The sequence below is a fragment of the Agelaius tricolor genome, unplaced genomic scaffold, assembly GCF_023055355.1.
Source record: "Agelaius tricolor isolate 1412-34295 unplaced genomic scaffold, bAgeTri1.0.p SCAF_18, whole genome shotgun sequence".
In the NCBI taxonomy this organism is placed as follows: Eukaryota; Metazoa; Chordata; class Aves; order Passeriformes; family Icteridae; genus Agelaius; species Agelaius tricolor.
In genome coordinates this window covers 17821429-17837421 of record NW_027269278.1, presented here as the reverse complement: position 1 = coordinate 17837421, position 15993 = coordinate 17821429, and the positions used below count along the sequence as shown (strand labels likewise).

Genomic DNA, 15993 nt, shown 5'->3' with positions numbered 1-15993 from the left:
GGGGGAAGGAGAAATGTCCAAAGTCTGCCTGGAACTGAGCCCCAGCTCTGTGCTCACCAACCACTTTGCTCAAGATACAAGGAAAACCAAACTACTTTGCTGAATATATATTTTAATTCATACCTTCAAATAAATAATAGGAAGCATTACAAAAAAACCAAACGAGCAGGAGATGCAGAGCCCTTTTATTGAGCTTGGCCAGAGGCCTCCAGAGGCGTGGCTGGGGAGGAGATGCTCTTGTGCTCCTTGAAGTCCTTTCGTCAGCACATGTGACAGAAATATTAAATACTTTGCTTGCTTGAGGCCCTTGCAGCTCCTGAGCAGTCAATAAATACATCCCAAGTGTGTGGAGCATGGTCAGCAGTAACAGTGCAGGCTGTGCTTGGTGCCAGCTCACGCTGACGCCGTGGAGAGGAGGCAGCGGTTTTTCCTGGGGAAAAAAGCATCAGGAGGCACTGAGGGCTGGGGCTGCCTTGCCAGGCTCAGCCAGGGGTCCCAGGACATCTCTGTGTCCCTGGGCCAGCAGTGCTGGGTTCAGGCATTCTGTATTTCCCCTCAACTATTCAGTCTTGATTCATTTTTTGGTCTTTGCTTTCCACCAGAATTGCAAACATAGCATAGCAGCCCACCCACCCTGTCCTATTTACTTACTTATCCTAATAATTTATAATATAAAATAAGCTTATTTATAATAATAGTCATTAATAATAGGATGCACATATAGTATATAATCTCTATATTATTATTTATTATATGTACTATATTATATATAGTATATAATATTCATTAATAATAGGATATGCTTATCTGTTACTGCTGTTTACATATAGTAGAAAATGATTATTTTCTATCTTGTCTCAGAGTATTGGTATATGTATACAACAGGTGCCATAGAAAATAATCTTTCATTAAGTAATTAACTAATAATTTTAACTAATCAATTTATGCGTAGTTGGACAATTTGCTCATGCCTAATGAGAACTAAATAGCTTTTGATATGGTAGTTGCTTTTTAAAATATGAGCTTAAATATAATCACCTTAAAGTGATTAATTTCGAGTAAGATACCAATACAAGCTTTTCACTTTTCATTAGTACATGCTTTAGAAGGGAGGATTAATGGGAATGTCTATCAATTGCCCAAAAGCTGTCTGGAGCCCTTTGTTCTCTTTGCCCAGCCGGGTTATTTGGGGTTGCAGTGAAAGGACTGGGGCTGGCACTCGGGAGACCTGGACTCTGCTCTGTTTGTTCTGCTTGCTAAAGAGTCTGAGGCTGTTACCCCATCCCTATTCCTGGTATCTTTTTTTATGCACAGAGCGACCTCTGGATCCCGTTTGGAGGAGCCCAGGTGGGAGTTCCTGCACGCAGCAGTGTGCTGAGCCAGCTTACCTGCAGAGCATGGTGAGGCACTCGCTGTTGTCCCTGCACGAGGCCCCGATGGGTCGCAGGGACACCCCTCTCCAGAAGGGCGTCATCCGCCGCTGCCGGGCGCCGCGGGGCTGGCCCTGGGGCTGCCTCGGGGACAGGGACACGCCGTGGCTCTGAAACACAGCAGGGTGACCGTCAGCACACGTGGCAGCTGCAGCGCTCCCTGTTCTGCTGCTGAGGTCAACAGTCTTCATTCTAAGTGAAGCTGAACTTGAAATCGCTCTGGTTTGCAGATTGCAGCACCCTCGGGGTAAAGCATGGCTTGCAGCCCGACCCCAAAGGAATATCTACCCAAATTAGTGATGGTTTTCATCTTCTGGGGAGTGAAGGCAGAATCACTGGCTGAGCTATGGCTCAGAGGAGCCCAGTACTCAATAGGCAGTAACCACATTTTTTTGATGCTGAATCCTGTAAAAAGCCCTGCTGTCACATCTTAACTCCTGCCAGTTGTCCATCCAGATCATAACAGCTTTTATGGACTGCCTGTCCTTTGAATTAGCCCTTTAAGTAGTTTATTTCAGTATGGTCTCAGTTTACCTGGCTGAGCAGCAGTGAGCAGAGCAGAAGGGCTGCCATCACTTTCCACCAGTGCATCTTCCCAGCGGGAGCTGTCACTTGGAGCAGCTGTGGGCAGAGGAGGCACAAAGAGCTCCAGTCGGGACTTCCCAGACTGTCAGCTACATTTTTATAGACTTCATTCTCTTATCATTGCATCAGCTGCCAGATATTACAGGAGCAAAGTTCGCTTTGGAGCAAGAGGGAATTGCTAAGTCTACATCTGCTGCAGTGATCTGGTTCAAGGCCTGTCTCGAGCTAATGATTTACTCCCCTCCCACTTGTACTTTGTCTGGTCAGTTGTGCTGACCCCTTGTGCCAGCTGTTCCTTTTTTTAAAGCCCTCCTAAGATGTTACCAGAACTCCATGGTCTATTTGTAAGCAAAAGGGTGACTGGCCCAAATTATTGTGGTCAAGATCAAAAGCCTAATTTAACTTCTGTAGCTCTGAGTTAGCCAACCAGGGATAAGGGCTGTCTTACCAAACTGATTTGGAGCAGAGAATTGTGCTTTTGATTTGTTTCTCACTCTTGGTACATGAAAGAACCATAAGGAAGTTGCTTAACCTTTATTTCCAGGCACACAGTGCTCAAAAAGCAGGTGTAACACTTTCCAGCTGGGTTTGGGAAAATGTGTGATAACTCACAGAGCTCTTCCCCCAGGAATCCCAAGGTGTCAAAGATAATCATCTCTAGGTAAATAATGGAAGAGGCTGCTCAGGGCTTGTCTGGAGCTGAGGAGCTCCATGTGCAGCCTGTGGTTTCATGGATGAGCCATCTCTGCCCCAAGCTGTGTCACTCACCATCAGGCTTCCAGAAGTGCCAGCATCTCCCGTGGGGGTGGAGGGGCTCATTGTCATTGAGAAGAAAATTCAGTTTTTCCATTGTGGGGTGAGATTGCAGCAGCAGAGAGAGGGTTGAGCACAGCTGGTGCCTCTCATCTCCTCTCCCCTTTGCCTACACACTTGTGCCTGTCCCAGTGTCTCGTGGCTCCTCACCTGTGGGATCTTGTGGATCTCGTTGGATGGGGCTTGGAGCAACCTGGGCTACTGAAGGTGAGGGGAACTGCAAGAGCTTTAAGGGCCTTTCCAACCCAAAGCACGCTGTGGTTCTGCTGGCACCCACCTCTGTCAGGTCAAGACATCTGAGATTGCAGAGTGATATAGAGAATTCCAGCCTGTGTCACTGTGTGCAGGTTTTGGAACACTGTTGGAATTCAAGTAAATACTTTATAAAGTGTAAGTGTATAATGAACTGTTTTAGCTAAATTGTAAATACAGATCTGGATGTCACAGGCTCTATTTCTCTGATTGCTTAATATGAAGGCACAAGTGCCAGCGTGGAGGACAAGTGACTTAGATTAAGATAATGCTGCAATGTCAGATGATTTCCTCTTAGCCCAAATTTCCCTGGGATGAAAAGAAAAACCTTCCCAGCACAGTGTACAATCACTATTTGATCATTCCCATCATAGGATGGTTCTTACACACCTTCTTCTGCCCTATTTGTTCTGCTTCTCTGGGAGGAGGAAGCAAAATTTTCATTATTTCACCTTCTTGGATCTTAAAAAGGGAAGGAAATGGGACAGTAAATCATGGCAGACAAGTAGCTGAACTTAAAAAGTTTATTTTCTATTTGGGTGTGAATTTCTCAGTTGTTTTTCCCATGGAGTCCTTACTTTTCATGTAACTGAGTTCTAATTTCTGCTGTTTCCATCAGGCACTAGTGCAGAACACAAAGGAGGACAAGCAGCAGGAGCCCTGACTACTTCCATGAAGCACAGGGTTTGGAAGAGCAGCAGAGCCCTCTGTAAGTCATTGTCTCAGCTTTTCTGGCTGGGGAAGGCTGGTACTTTGTGATGATAGATCAGAATTGTTGTCTGTATTTCTGGGTCACTAATAGCATCAGACTGTCCCTGTCAGGCAGCAAAACTGCTCTGTGCAAGAAACTGGGGAAAAAAAGAGAATAACAGCTGGTCCTTTCCATGCCCTCAATTCCCACAGGCCAGTAAGACCCCACAGCAGAGACGTGAGGAAAGAAACACAAAATCTTGCTCTGTTGCCACTTCTAATAATTGCCCAAAGAACAGAAATAAATGAGTGAAAACTTCTCAAGCCCCTTGTTCAGATTCTGAAATGCCCGTGGGTCAAACTCCCACTGCCACAAGGCTTGCAGGAGCCATCCCAGCTGGGAATGGGGCCTGCATCCGAGGTGGAGGTTGGCAGGGCAGGATTAGGATAGGTGGGCACAGTTGCAGGAGGGCAGGGCAGGGTTGGGATGGCTGGGAAGGTTCGGGGGGGTGGGCACAGTTGCAGGATGGCAGGGGAAGGGGCAGGGCAGGGCTGGGAAGGTTCAGGATGGGTGGGCACAGTTGCAGGATGGCAGGGCAGGGTTGGGATGGCTGGGAAGGTTTGGGCTGGGTGGGCACAGTTGCAGGAGGGCAGGGCAGGGTTGGGATGGCTGGGAAGGTTTGGGCTGGGTGGGCACAGTTGCAGGAGGGCAGGGGAAGGGGCAGGGCAGGGCTGGGAAGGTTCAGGGTGGGTGGGCAGGGTGACAGGAGGGCAGGGGAAGAGGCAGGGCAGGGCTGGGAAGGTTTGGGGGGTGGGCAGGGTGACAGGATGGCAGGGTTGGGATGGGGCAGGGCAGGGTAGCAGCAGGGTGCTGTGGAGCAGCTCGGTGCTGACCCTGTCCCTCCATGCTGACCCTGCCGGGGCCGGCGCGTGGCCGCAGTGCCGCTGTCCCTCTGTCCCTCTGTCCCTGTGTTTGTGTTGGTCTGGCCCCGGGGCCAGGCACGGTTCAGCCGTCTGTGAGCAGGAGCAGGGACCTTGTGAGAGCCCCGGGCAGCGCTGGGACAGCACACAGTGACAGAGCTGCTGAGGCACAGCTGCACGGGGCTGCCACTGAGGCCACCCCTTGTGGCTCTCAGAGGCGCCGTGAGCAGCACACACGTTCTGAATGAAACAGCTCGGGGAGAGGGATTTTATACAGGCACACAGTGACAGATGTGGGGGAATGGCTTCAAACTGCCAGTTAGATGGGATACTGGGAATGTTCCCTGGGAGGCCCTGACACACATTTCCCAGAGCAGCTGTGGCTGCCCCTGCGTCCCTGCAGGTGTCCAGGGCCAGGCTGGACAGGGCTTGGAGCAACCTGGGATAGTGGAAGTTGTCCCTGCCCATGGCAGGGGTGGCACTGGAGGGGCTTTGAGGTCTCTTCTGGGATAAATCTGCCTCTATACATCTCTGCCAGCTCACAGCCACAGCAGCCAGTTTGTTGCTCCCCACTTGCCTAAGCTGCCTAGAAAATAGCAGTGACCCAAAATGCAGTTAAGCACAGAATATTTTTGGGACAACTTGGGAACACTGGCTGATTGATTTTATTGCTACTTATGCCAACCTCAGGTTGTGCTTGGAGGAAAGAGGCTGAGCTGGGTCTCACGTGCTCTGGTCCCCAAAATACTCCAGCACTGAGCTATAAAAATTGCATCGCCCCAGCTTCCTGAAGTGAGAGCATCATTGTCTTCCTGACAGCCCAGCCCTGAGCACACAGGGAAACGTCATTCCTGCCCTGCAGATAAGATAAACTCCCAGGACAGCTCCAGGAATAGCACAGCAGGAACACCAACGTGTTGCTCTGCATGGGGTGGGAGCTGGAGGCAGTCACTGGAACACTGTGAGGAGAAAATTAGGATAAAGGAACCAGCCAGGTGTTCTGAGCTTCCAACAGTGAAGGTGTTTCTACACTCAGAGACACAGGGTGAATTTTATCACCCTGTGTCAACTTTATTACCAGCAGCTGATTTTTAATCATCTTCAGGCATTAAACAGTCTTGCTTCTCCTGGCATTTTCAAGAAGGTTCTGATGCAGCCTCTTACCATTGATCAGATATCAGAGTGTAGTTAATTACCCAATTAACATTAGCATAACTAGGTAATTAGAATCATAGGATCAGAGAACAGCCCAGGTTGGAAGGGACCTTGGCAGATCAGCTGGTGCAGGCATCTGTGGAAGGGAGCCCAGAGGTTACCTGGCATCCCATCCAGTCACCTCCTGAAACCACCAGGCTGTTCCAGGGACGGATTGTTCTCACTGGAAAAAATTCCTTTGTTACACAGAGATGAAACCTCTCCTGGTGCAGCCTGTACCTGTTCCCCTTCATCTTCTGCCCAGGGCTCCCATGAAGAGCGAGCCTCCAGCCAGAGGTCAGAGTCCATCCCAAATCCCAAGCCACCAGCCAGCCCATCCAGCTTTAATCAATACCAAACCAGGGAGTGTTTATTTTTCACAGATCTCATGGCTGGAGCAAAAGCAGTGGCCAGTGATGGGAAAAATAAAGGGGACAAGGAACAATTTCAAACCAGCCCTCGTTGCACTTTATACTGAGGAATATTTCAAAGAACCAGGAATTACGAAGGCTGGAAGTGCTTTAAGATAAAACATCCGAGCACATGGAACTTCAGCCTGATTATCGGCCTGTACAGAGAGAACCAGACAAGGGATTTGATGCTCCTCACCTCAAACAGCTCAAGACACGGATTTCACACAGAGTCATGGGGCAAAGTTACAGTTTATTAGCCAAGGCTTATCTCCCTGTTAATCCCCTCCGGCCATGGGAACAAGCACAGCAGGTCCCCGGGAGCTCCGGAGCCACGTGGGCACTGCTCCTGCTCGCTGGGCACTGCTCCTGCTCACTGGTCGCACTCGTAGTCAGCCGGGTTCTTCCTCTTGAGCCGCTCGAACTCCTGCGTCCCCCAGGAATAAATGAGGTAACCGAGGGCCAGGGCTGCCAGGGACAGAGGACAGGCACGGTCAGGGCACACCACAATGAGGGGACACTGCTAGAAAGGGACAATCTCCATAAAGGGACAGTGGGAGGAGGGAACGCTGCTCTAAGGGAATAATGCAGTGAGGGTACACTGCAGGAAGGGGAAATTCACAATAAAGTGGCATACGATGCAGTGACGGGACACCTACAAAAGGACACTGCAGGGAGGGGACATTGGGATTTCACCACACGGGGACACTGGGAGAAAGGGATTTCACCACATGGGGACACTGGGAGAATGGAATATTCACAATATGGGGACACCGCAGAGGGGACACTGCACCACACACAGCACCTACCTCCTGCGACACAACAACATCCCACAACCCCCACCCTGCCCCAGTGCTTCCCCTCCCCACATTTACACTACGAAGGAGGTACAAAAAAAGAGGGAATCCCCCCCGTACTTACGAGGCACCACCTTCAACACCTGGGAGGCGAAGCGGCGGGCCACGTTGGGGACGCTGTGGGACAGGACATTGGGGAAGGCTTGCTGCTCGAAGGGCGACAGGCTGTAGGAGATGACATGGCGCACCCGCGCCAGGTTCCCGAAGTGCTTCCCCATGGCCGCGGTGTCCGCTCGGTCTCGGTCACAGCGCAATGGCCGCCACCTGCCCCGGAACTGCCTCGGTGAGGCCTTCCGGGGCACCGGGAGCGGCGCTTTCCGTTTGTAATAAACGGTAGAGGCGATGAAGTACGTGTGTGATAAATCACAGTAAATCACAGTTACACTAAAGTGTGTTTTTAACGGGCGATTTGTAATAAATGATGTGCGCCATAAACGGGCCCTGCCCTGAGGGGAAGGGGGGGTTCACGCGAGGCACCTGCGCCGTGAGGGGCGGGGGGGGGGCGGTGCCTCAGAGCGGAAAACCGCCAAAAATAAATAATGAAGAAAAAAACCACTTTTGTGTGGCGATTGTGGAGCTCCCATGGAAAATAAATAATGGTCTGAGGAAAAACCCTATATTGTGTGGCGATTGTGGAGTTCCGATGAACTGCCGAAGTGTCTGAAGCAGAAAATCGTGGAATTATGGAAGAGTTTGCGCTGGAAAAGTCTTTTAAAGGTTAAATATCCCGCCACAACCCCCCTCCCCGCTCCGCAATGAGCATCGTAAACAATATTGGAATTATTATTAGAATATAACTGAATTATCAGTTTGTGACATAACTATCACATAACTGAAATCACTATTTGACTACATTAGATATCTTCAATATTACTGGAATTATCAATAGAGTCTATAATTATTAGACTGTATTAGACATATTCCATATTATTCAAATTATAGAATACATTCAGCATCAAACTTAAATTACTATTAGAATATATTAGAGATCTTCAACGTTATGGCAATTATAATTAGAATATATTTGAATTATTATATCAGCTTCCACATTAACGGATAATTGTTAGGATTACTATAATATAATTAATCATCTTCCACATAATTGAAATTATTAGAAGATACTAGAATTGTTAGGCATATTTAACATTATTGGAATTATTATTAGACTAGATGAGAATGGTTAGAATATTAGACATTTTTACCATTATATGAATTATAGTAGAATTATTAGATTATATTAGACATTTTCAACTTTATTTGGATCATTATCCTCTATTAGACATATTTGCCATTATTTAAACTAATATTACACTATATTAGATTTGTTAGGATATGTTAAACATCTTCAACATTGTTGGAATTATTATTAAATATATTAGATAGGTTCAACATTATTGGTATTATTACAATATATTACACATATTTACTATATTATTATTGGAATTATTATACTATACTAAAGATGAAAGCCATTAATGGACTATTAGAATATATTAGGATTATTGGACTACATTAGACATTTCACCATAATTAGAAGGATTTGTCTCAGGAAACAATTCCATTTATTTTCTTTTCTGGCAGGTGAGCAAAGCCAAATTCCCAGAGTTTGAAGGGAAGAGCAGAAGTGATAGAATCCAAACTAACCCAGCTGCCCGCAGTCCTGGCACCAGGATGGTTTTATATTCACTTTTTGGGCAGATTTGTGCTCCAGGAGCTCTCCAGACACCGCTCCATCCATGGGTTCAGTGACCAGGTGCTCCATCAGAGTGACACCACTCGGCAGTCCCTGCCCTGCCAGGCTGAATTCCCAGCCTCTGGAAGTGCTCTCAGGTAGGGGCTGGTTGGGTGACTGAGTGCAGAAAGTTACAGCATTTATTTATTAACCCATTAGCAAGTCAATGTTAAAGAATGTTCTGAACAAGTTTTACAAGATAGTGCTGCTCCACAGCCTTTAATTAACAAACAAACAAGAAAAATCCCCACTAAAGCTGAGAGGTTTGTGTATGAACCCCAAGTCCAGGAGGAGAAAATAAATCATAATAAATCAATTACAGTAAAAATTTGGTGTGAAAGCATCTAGAGTTGAGGCACTTGTTACCTACAGTTTCATTGTGAGAGGAAACAAAGCTGCAGCCCCACTTTTCAGAATATTAAACCCATTGAACAGCATTTACATCAACACATTTAAGGCTTTTAGAAGCCATTTTGGGGGATTAAGCTTTTTAAACAGTTCTTCCTACTTCAGAAGCCAGTGGCAGTGTGGCTCCCATGGACAATGCTCTGCCCTCACCCCATGGACAGCTGCTCCTTATTTTTGAATCAAAGGAAGCCTCACCTGATTCCAATTGTTACCAAAATAGTGCCTTAAGTGTTCACAAATTACCCACAGCTGCCCTTAAATTCTTACCCTTCTTTTAGCTGAGAAAGCCCAAAGAGTGCAACAGAAGAAAAGCAAAAAACAACCTGTTAATCTTTATAGAACTGTGAGGAAGGGTTTTGTCACCCTGCTTGGGAGAGCTGGAATGCGGTAGGGGAAGAGAATGAAAAACTGGAGAAATAATTGACATTAAAGACTTTCTCCCCTTGCTAGTCATTGCTGGAGAGGCCACACACAAGGTTTCTGTAGAGGCAGAGTAGCAGGCACTGCATGTCAGGCTATGTGTGACAGCCATTTATTTCTCTCCTTTTTTTTTTTTAATCTGTAATAAAGTAGCTTAAAAATAGACATTTAGTAGTTGAAACCTTTCCCCCATTTTAAATGCAAAATTCTCCCGATAAAAAGACACTATTTACATTTAATTGCACATTCTAGAAAGGCTGAGTGAGTACAAAAACCAGTGCTCTGATGTGAAACTCCCTTCCGTAACTCGGTGCTAAATCCCAGCTCCTGAAGTTACAGCAACGCTGCTCAGTGACCGCAGCTGCAGGACCTCGAGAACGCAGAACTAAAAGCTGTACTTGGAGCGCAGAGCCAGCCCGAGCAGGGCCACTAGCGGCAGGTGCACCTGGTGGCGATCATGTCCTCGTACTCCTTGTAGGCGATGGAGCCGTCGGGCTCGATGGTCAGCACGCTGAGCGGGCTGTAGGCGGCGGGCACGCACGAGGGCCGGGGCACGGCGGGGTCCAGGCGCTCGTAGATGAGCGTCTGCACCATGGTGTGCACCGGGGAGCCGTAGCGCTGGCCCAGCGCGCGGGGACAGTCCCCCCGGCAGAACTGCGGGCTGTAGCGGTGCGGGGCGATGATCCAGCGGTCCCAGCGCAGCTGGCTGAAGCTCAGGCGGAAGTTGTGCAGCTCGCACTCGTGCGGGGGGAACACAAACTGCTTCAGGTACTCGCTCAGGTTGTGAGGTGAGGTGGCTGGGGCCGCTTTGGGATTCTCGTTCCTTCGCTGGCGAGAGGCCCTTCTGCCCTGGGGACTGCCTTGGTCACCCCTTGGAGCGTCCACCAGCGGGCTGCTGCTTTTCCTCCCGTGCCCCAGTGAGCTCCCCCGGTGATAAGCTTGCTCGCTGGTGTCATTCAGATAGAGCAGAAGGGAAGGGGGAACCAGTGTCACATTCACAGCGGTTCCCAGTTTCGTGCTCCCTTGTGGGTCACCCATCAGACAAGTGAAGTTCAGAGCCATGTGCACGTTCCTCCTGTTCATTGCAATCAGAGGCTGGAGGAAAGAAGTCACATCCATCTCCACCCATTTGCGTTTCCTAACACCAAAGTGCAGGCTAAAAGCTAAAGAGTGGGAAATGCTGGGACAAACTTGGCTGGAAAAATCATGTTCCTTAAGGGATAAACGGCATATGCAGGTAATGGAAGAGGAAATGGGAACAGATGTGTCAAAGGAATAGAGCAAGACAGACTTGAGTAAGTGTTCCAGAGCAGTAACACGATCCAAGCTGAAGAGTAAATCCACCGAGTGAGCGTCTCCTGGGAAGGGAAACAGATTCCTGTAGTGTTAGTGTGCCTTATTTTTCCACCTAGACATAAATACTGTTGTAGTGGATAAGTAAAAATTATTCAGCAGCATAAGAAAACAATTTCAATGCCCTTCCTTACATTTACTATGTGAAATTTCTACTTTGGTCAGGGACATATGAGTTAAAAATTAAGAAATTTAAAAAAAAACTAAGAAAGCCCCTGATTTTAACAGTCATTATGATTAATTTCTTTAAAAGAACCAGCAGAGGAGGAAGTCAGCTGTTGTCTCTTTAGTGCTGGTGTGAGGTAACAGGAACTAAACACTCCAGATGATACAAACCATGAACTCCCCCTCAAAGGGCTGTTCCTGTGCAGCAGCACAATGCCTGTGTTTATCTGTCTTTCTATGAAAAACCCAAGCCAGGAGAACTCAGGTCATCTCAGCAGGATTAACAGCCAATAAGTTCTAGGTGCTGTTGTTGTGATCAGCCCACATTTAGGAAAGCCATAGAAGCACCATGTTACAGTGTGCCCAGCCATCCCAATTCTAAGCCTGATTTACAAGTAATTCTCCTCTTCCCTTCAGGGTTTGGTCATGATTCTTCTCTAGCAAACACACCAGGCAAGGAGAGGAGTCTCTGGCAGTGGGTTCTGGCAGTTTGGTACCAGTCTCATACCAGTGCTGCAGTTCTTTGAAAAAAGCAAAGCCAAGATGGGCTGTAGAAGGAAATGTACTGCCCCTTATGCCTCAACAGTTTTTCCACTTTTCTTACTTCACCGAGATCTGCTTGTGGCTTTTTCTGACTCATGAGGAGATGAGTCAGCCTGAAACATCAGCATGTCTTGTACGTACCACTTGTGTGGTGTTCCCCAGCCTGTAAAGTCTGTACCTAATGCCACTCAAAGGGAAGTAGGCTATAAAAAACTCCCCCAGTTTAGGAGAAGAGCCTCCAGGACTAAAATAGCAGCAGTGCTAAAGAAAGGAGGTGTTTTTATCCGGTGCTGCCGGCACAGGACACGCAGAAACCCCGCGTGCCCTGCCCAGCAGCGCACACCTACCTGCACCCAGGTGCGCGGGGCTGTGCTCGCACTCCCAGCACGGGGTGAAGAGCCGCACCGTGTTATAGAGGCGGCCTCGCTGCGCCTTGGGGATGCCGTCCCTGGTGGCGGACATCCTGTACAGCCTCTTCATGTAGCGAAGGGCCCTGGAGTCCGGCTGCAGCCGCGGCGCCTCGCCGTGCCAGCCCCGGGGGCCGCGGTCGTGCAGCACCTTGAGCAGCGGGGGCAGGAGGGCGTGGGCTGGGGCCGCACCTCGGGGCAGCTGCAGCCCCGCGCTGAGCAGGCTCGCAGCATCCTCGGGAACTGCCAAAAACCCTGGGGTCTCCGCAGAGCCGCCCCGGCCCCGGGGCGAGCACTGGGTGCCAGCAGAGAGCCAGGGCAAGCAGCAGTACAAACAAACGCAGATCCTCCAAGTGCTCTCCATGCTCTTGAGGGCTGCAGATGAACAATTACCTCCCCTCAAGTATTCGAGGAAAAACAAGAGTGCCTGAGCCCCATCCCTTATATAGGTTGCAGCTGTGGAATGTGAGGGAGGTTTCCTTCTGATTAGGAAACAAAGAGAAAGATCAGCAGCTGGTCCCTGAAACCACAGGTTCAGTGCAGTTGGGCTAAGCCTTGGCCCTGGGAGCTTATTCTAAAGAGATACTAATTCTGAATTAACCTTTTTCACATGGGAAATTACAGGCTGGGAGCGAGTGCCAGCCCGCAGAGGGAGCTGGGGAGGCGTTAGTGCTGCCTGCTCTAATTAATCCTGGCTTATTTGCAGGAATATATAAAGCTAAATATTACTGCTCTTAGCCTTTGGCCTCTCTCCATGTACTGGTAGAGTGGTTTTACCAGCTCTGAGCTGACCAATCCAGCCCCTAGCTGCTCACTGGGTATAAAGTTGTGGGTTTTGTTAAGGAAGAAGGTTTGAGGCTGCTTTGAGAGCATCTTACAGGTAGCTTAATTTAGGGCTTATCCCTCTTGCCTTGGTGTGCTGTAGTGGAAAGCTGAGTTTGCCAAGCTTGTTACTATCTCCTTCAGCTTCCCTGGTGTATTTTCCTGCCTGGCAAGCTCTTGTTTACAAGGTGAAGAGCAAAGAAAGCCCTGAAGAATCAAAAATTGTGAAAAATTTTTGAGAGAGAGTCTGCTGGTGTTACCTGCCCTGTTTGCTGCCTGAGGTGAGGTTTGAGGTCACCTGCTGTACACTAGATTTGAGTTATTTTTTTCAGAATTTTTTTATACTGGTCCTTCTTGCAGGATCTCCACCATGGAGTTTCAGTTGTGGCTTTAAGGTAGAAGTAGGGAAATTGTTTCTCATTTTGTTGGTGTCTTGTTTATTTTACATTATTGTTGGATCTGGTTATGGTGCAAGTCTACACTGCAGACTCCAGAGCAGGGGGGCTGGAGATTTTCTGTGATTGGGAAATACAAGGTGTTTTCAGAAATCCCTTCTTGTCTAATTATGTTACTTGGTATCAAGGCAGGGGCAGATTGTGGTGGGTCAAAAAGGTTGCTGAATTTACTTTGAATTACAGAATTTACTGAATTTACTTTGAATTATTAGTAGAAGGTATATGGAACAAAAAGCAATAACCCCAAGCTTTAGACAGCATTTGCTCAGTGCTGGCAGTGGCTCACTGGTGATTGGGCTGGTTCCCACTTCCATCTTCCCAAAATAAGCTCTATTTATTTTTATCTTAATGGGTCAGGGCTGCAGCTCCTAAGCAGAGCTAATGGTCTCAAGGGCATCCTTTAAGTTTAAACAGGGTTTTGACTCATTTTTATGGGGGCTTTTGGAGAGGGACAATCACTCTCTGTAGGCTGCTTACAGGCTTCCAAACTGCTTTTATGCAGGGCAATAAAAATTACTCAAATCACCATCCCACAGTAAGACTGGAGGCTTGTTGTGCGGAAAAATGCTTCATCCTTCCCATTAGTATCTCCCCAAAACCCCAAAGCACTGACACTCATCTTGGTGAGGCACGCTCCCATTGTTACTGCTGGGTTTGAAGCTGCCTCCAGCCTTGGTGTGAATTTCAGCTCTTCTGGAATTTGCTGAATCATTTTATTTGGTTACAAAGTCGTGGCTGCAAGGTCAGTGCCTAACAATGAAACCAGTGAGTTCTCAGAAGGTAAACAAGGGGAAATCCTTCCAGGCTGGGACACAGCCCTGCCCTGGGCACTGATGGGTGCCCACATTTAGGCACTCCCACATCTCCCCCACAGCACGTGCACAGCAACAGCAAAGGGTGAATGAACCTTTAGGTGACTTTGTCCTGCAGGATTAAGGATGACAAACCAGATATATTTATATAGAAATAAATGATTTATTATGCTAGTGATAAGACTAAAAGGGTCTTAAGCAGAATTATTTGCTATCTAGTATGGGTAGCCAGAACTACTAGTATAGTTACAGTGCACTAGTTTTGAAGCAAAACTGAAGCATTTATATTAAAGCAGTTATATTGAGGCAATTATACTAAAGACAGCAAAAAGTATTAGCTAGAGAATGGTGTTACTCATCCACACCAACCACTGTGGGCAAATCTCTCTGGCTCAGCCCTGAGGAGTGGCCTTGAGGGGCGTCCCCACTCCAGGGAGGAATCTCCACACACTCTTCAAGAGGGGTGTGTTGGAAAACCCTCTGTTAAACAGTGGGCCTGGGCTGGCAGGCAGATGTGTCTGGGCCAGCTGTGCCAGCTCAGCAGCTTTGGGTGAGGTGTCAGTAGCATCACTTGTTTGTTCCTTTATCAGGCACTTTATCATCTGCCCCATTTTCACCTGGCTCTCAGGATGTTTAACTTTGGGATCCATGGATCAGGCTGGTTTTGGCATTATTCACCCCAAAAGCAGCATGAACACCTTCTCTGCTCACTGACAGCTTTCCAAGCAGGGCATTGAGTTGTTCCCCTCCCACTCCAGGCAGAGCATCCTGAGCAGGGGCTGCACCCCCAGCCCACACCGGCCCCTGAGGCAGCCCCCCTGCCCTGGGGACACCACAGCAGTCACAGCACAGAGGGGACAAGATCTGCTGAATGTCCCCTGCAGTGTCTGAGCACGACTCTCAGGCTGCTCTGATTCTTTGTGCAGTTTGTTTATTTAACAAATTGTGCTGCCAAGTGTTCTCAGCAGAGCTGTCTGGGACCCCGGTGGAGCCTGGCCTGGCAGTGCAGCACAGATTTTCCATCTGCCCAGAAGGAGCTTCCCTTCCCAGCAGTTTTTCCCCACAGTGCTGAACCAGGTCAGGCTCTCACTGCCCTCCCCATGCTGCAGAGCTGGGCACAAAACCACCCTGAACTGTGAATTCCCTGCTCCTGCCTGGAGCTGCCTGCAGCATTGCTGTGTGTCCCAGCATCCTCTCGTCCCTGGCCCGTGTCACACCCATCCCAAAGCACAGGTGCCATGGGGTAGGAGCAGGGTCAGCAGAGGAGCTGTTCCTTTCCACACCATCTGAGGAAACTGTGCCTTCCCAGGCCCATCCCACTGGCACAGCAGCAAAGCCCAGGGAAGCTTTCACCTGGTTTCACATGCAATGCCTTGAGCCTTTTGGCCCACACCCAGGCAGAGGGGCCCAGCACGAGATCTGAGTTCTTACAAATTCATAGAAGCAGGTGAAAAGTGAGAATTTCTATCTGACCAATTTCCTGAGCAGCCCTTGGAGCAGTGTCTGGGTCTGTCCCAGCTGTGCTCACCCCAGTGCCAGAGGTGAGCCAGCTTTTCTAGGGCAGCCCTTTTCCCAGGGAAATGCAAAGCTGAAGATTGCATGGGTTTGGGAAGGGCTGTTCCCCTGGAGGTTGTTCAGTGCCAGGGAGCTGGGGCCGGGCTCTGGCTCTGCAGGAGCTCTGTGGGACCATCAGCACAGCATGAAAACAGCCCTGTGCTTCCTCA

The 15993-nt window shown here is 48.6% G+C and overlaps 4 protein-coding genes and 1 long non-coding RNA gene across 11 annotated transcripts in view; 2 read left to right on the top strand and 3 right to left on the bottom strand.

Annotated features, from left to right (window-relative positions):
• Window positions 1-7419, top strand: part of AFF4 (ALF transcription elongation factor 4) — a 55386-nt gene extending 47967 nt beyond the window's left edge. The window contains exons 24-25 of one of the 6 annotated variants that reach the window (XR_011681713.1): window positions 1315-3789; window positions 6096-7419. The gene's annotated coding sequence lies outside the window, so the exon portion shown is untranslated. Of the gene's footprint in view, window positions 1-861; window positions 889-1314; window positions 4095-6095 lie in introns of those variants that run through there. The other 5 variants (XR_011681714.1, XR_011681715.1, XR_011681712.1 and 2 more) reach the window with 5 other exon arrangements.
• LEAP2 (liver enriched antimicrobial peptide 2) lies at window positions 150-6606 on the bottom strand. 2 transcript variants are annotated; one of them, XM_071443652.1, is made up of 4 exons: window positions 6495-6606; window positions 1965-2051; window positions 1389-1540; window positions 150-430 (listed from the first exon to the last, which is right to left on the bottom strand). In XM_071443652.1, exons 2-4 carry the CDS (start codon window positions 2019-2021, stop codon window positions 394-396), a joined length of 246 nt encoding a protein of 81 aa, XP_071299753.1. In that variant the 5' UTR covers window positions 2022-2051; window positions 6495-6606; the 3' UTR covers window positions 150-393. The 2 variants fall into 2 exon arrangements, with proteins under 2 accessions (XP_071299753.1, XP_071299754.1); XM_071443653.1 differs by lacking the exon at window positions 6495-6606 and having other exon boundaries at window positions 1965-2081.
• On the bottom strand, window positions 6529-7370 carry UQCRQ (ubiquinol-cytochrome c reductase complex III subunit VII). Its single transcript, XM_071443651.1, has 2 exons — window positions 7217-7370; window positions 6529-6763 (listed from the first exon to the last, which is right to left on the bottom strand). The coding sequence occupies exons 1-2, from the start codon at window positions 7368-7370 to the stop codon at window positions 6669-6671; spliced, it is 249 nt and encodes an 82-aa protein (XP_071299752.1). The 3' UTR covers window positions 6529-6668.
• Window positions 7420-8743: 1324 nt separating the features above from the next.
• Window positions 8744-13550, top strand: LOC139597935 (uncharacterized). The gene is made up of 2 exons (XR_011681780.1): window positions 8744-8982; window positions 13147-13550. It is a non-coding gene; the product is annotated as an uncharacterized lncRNA (long non-coding RNA).
• Window positions 10142-12544, bottom strand: GDF9 (growth differentiation factor 9). Its single transcript, XM_071443760.1, has 2 exons — window positions 12121-12544; window positions 10142-11070 (listed from the first exon to the last, which is right to left on the bottom strand). The coding sequence occupies exons 1-2, from the start codon at window positions 12542-12544 to the stop codon at window positions 10142-10144; spliced, it is 1353 nt and encodes a 450-aa protein (XP_071299861.1).
• Window positions 13551-15993: the final 2443 nt, after the last annotated feature.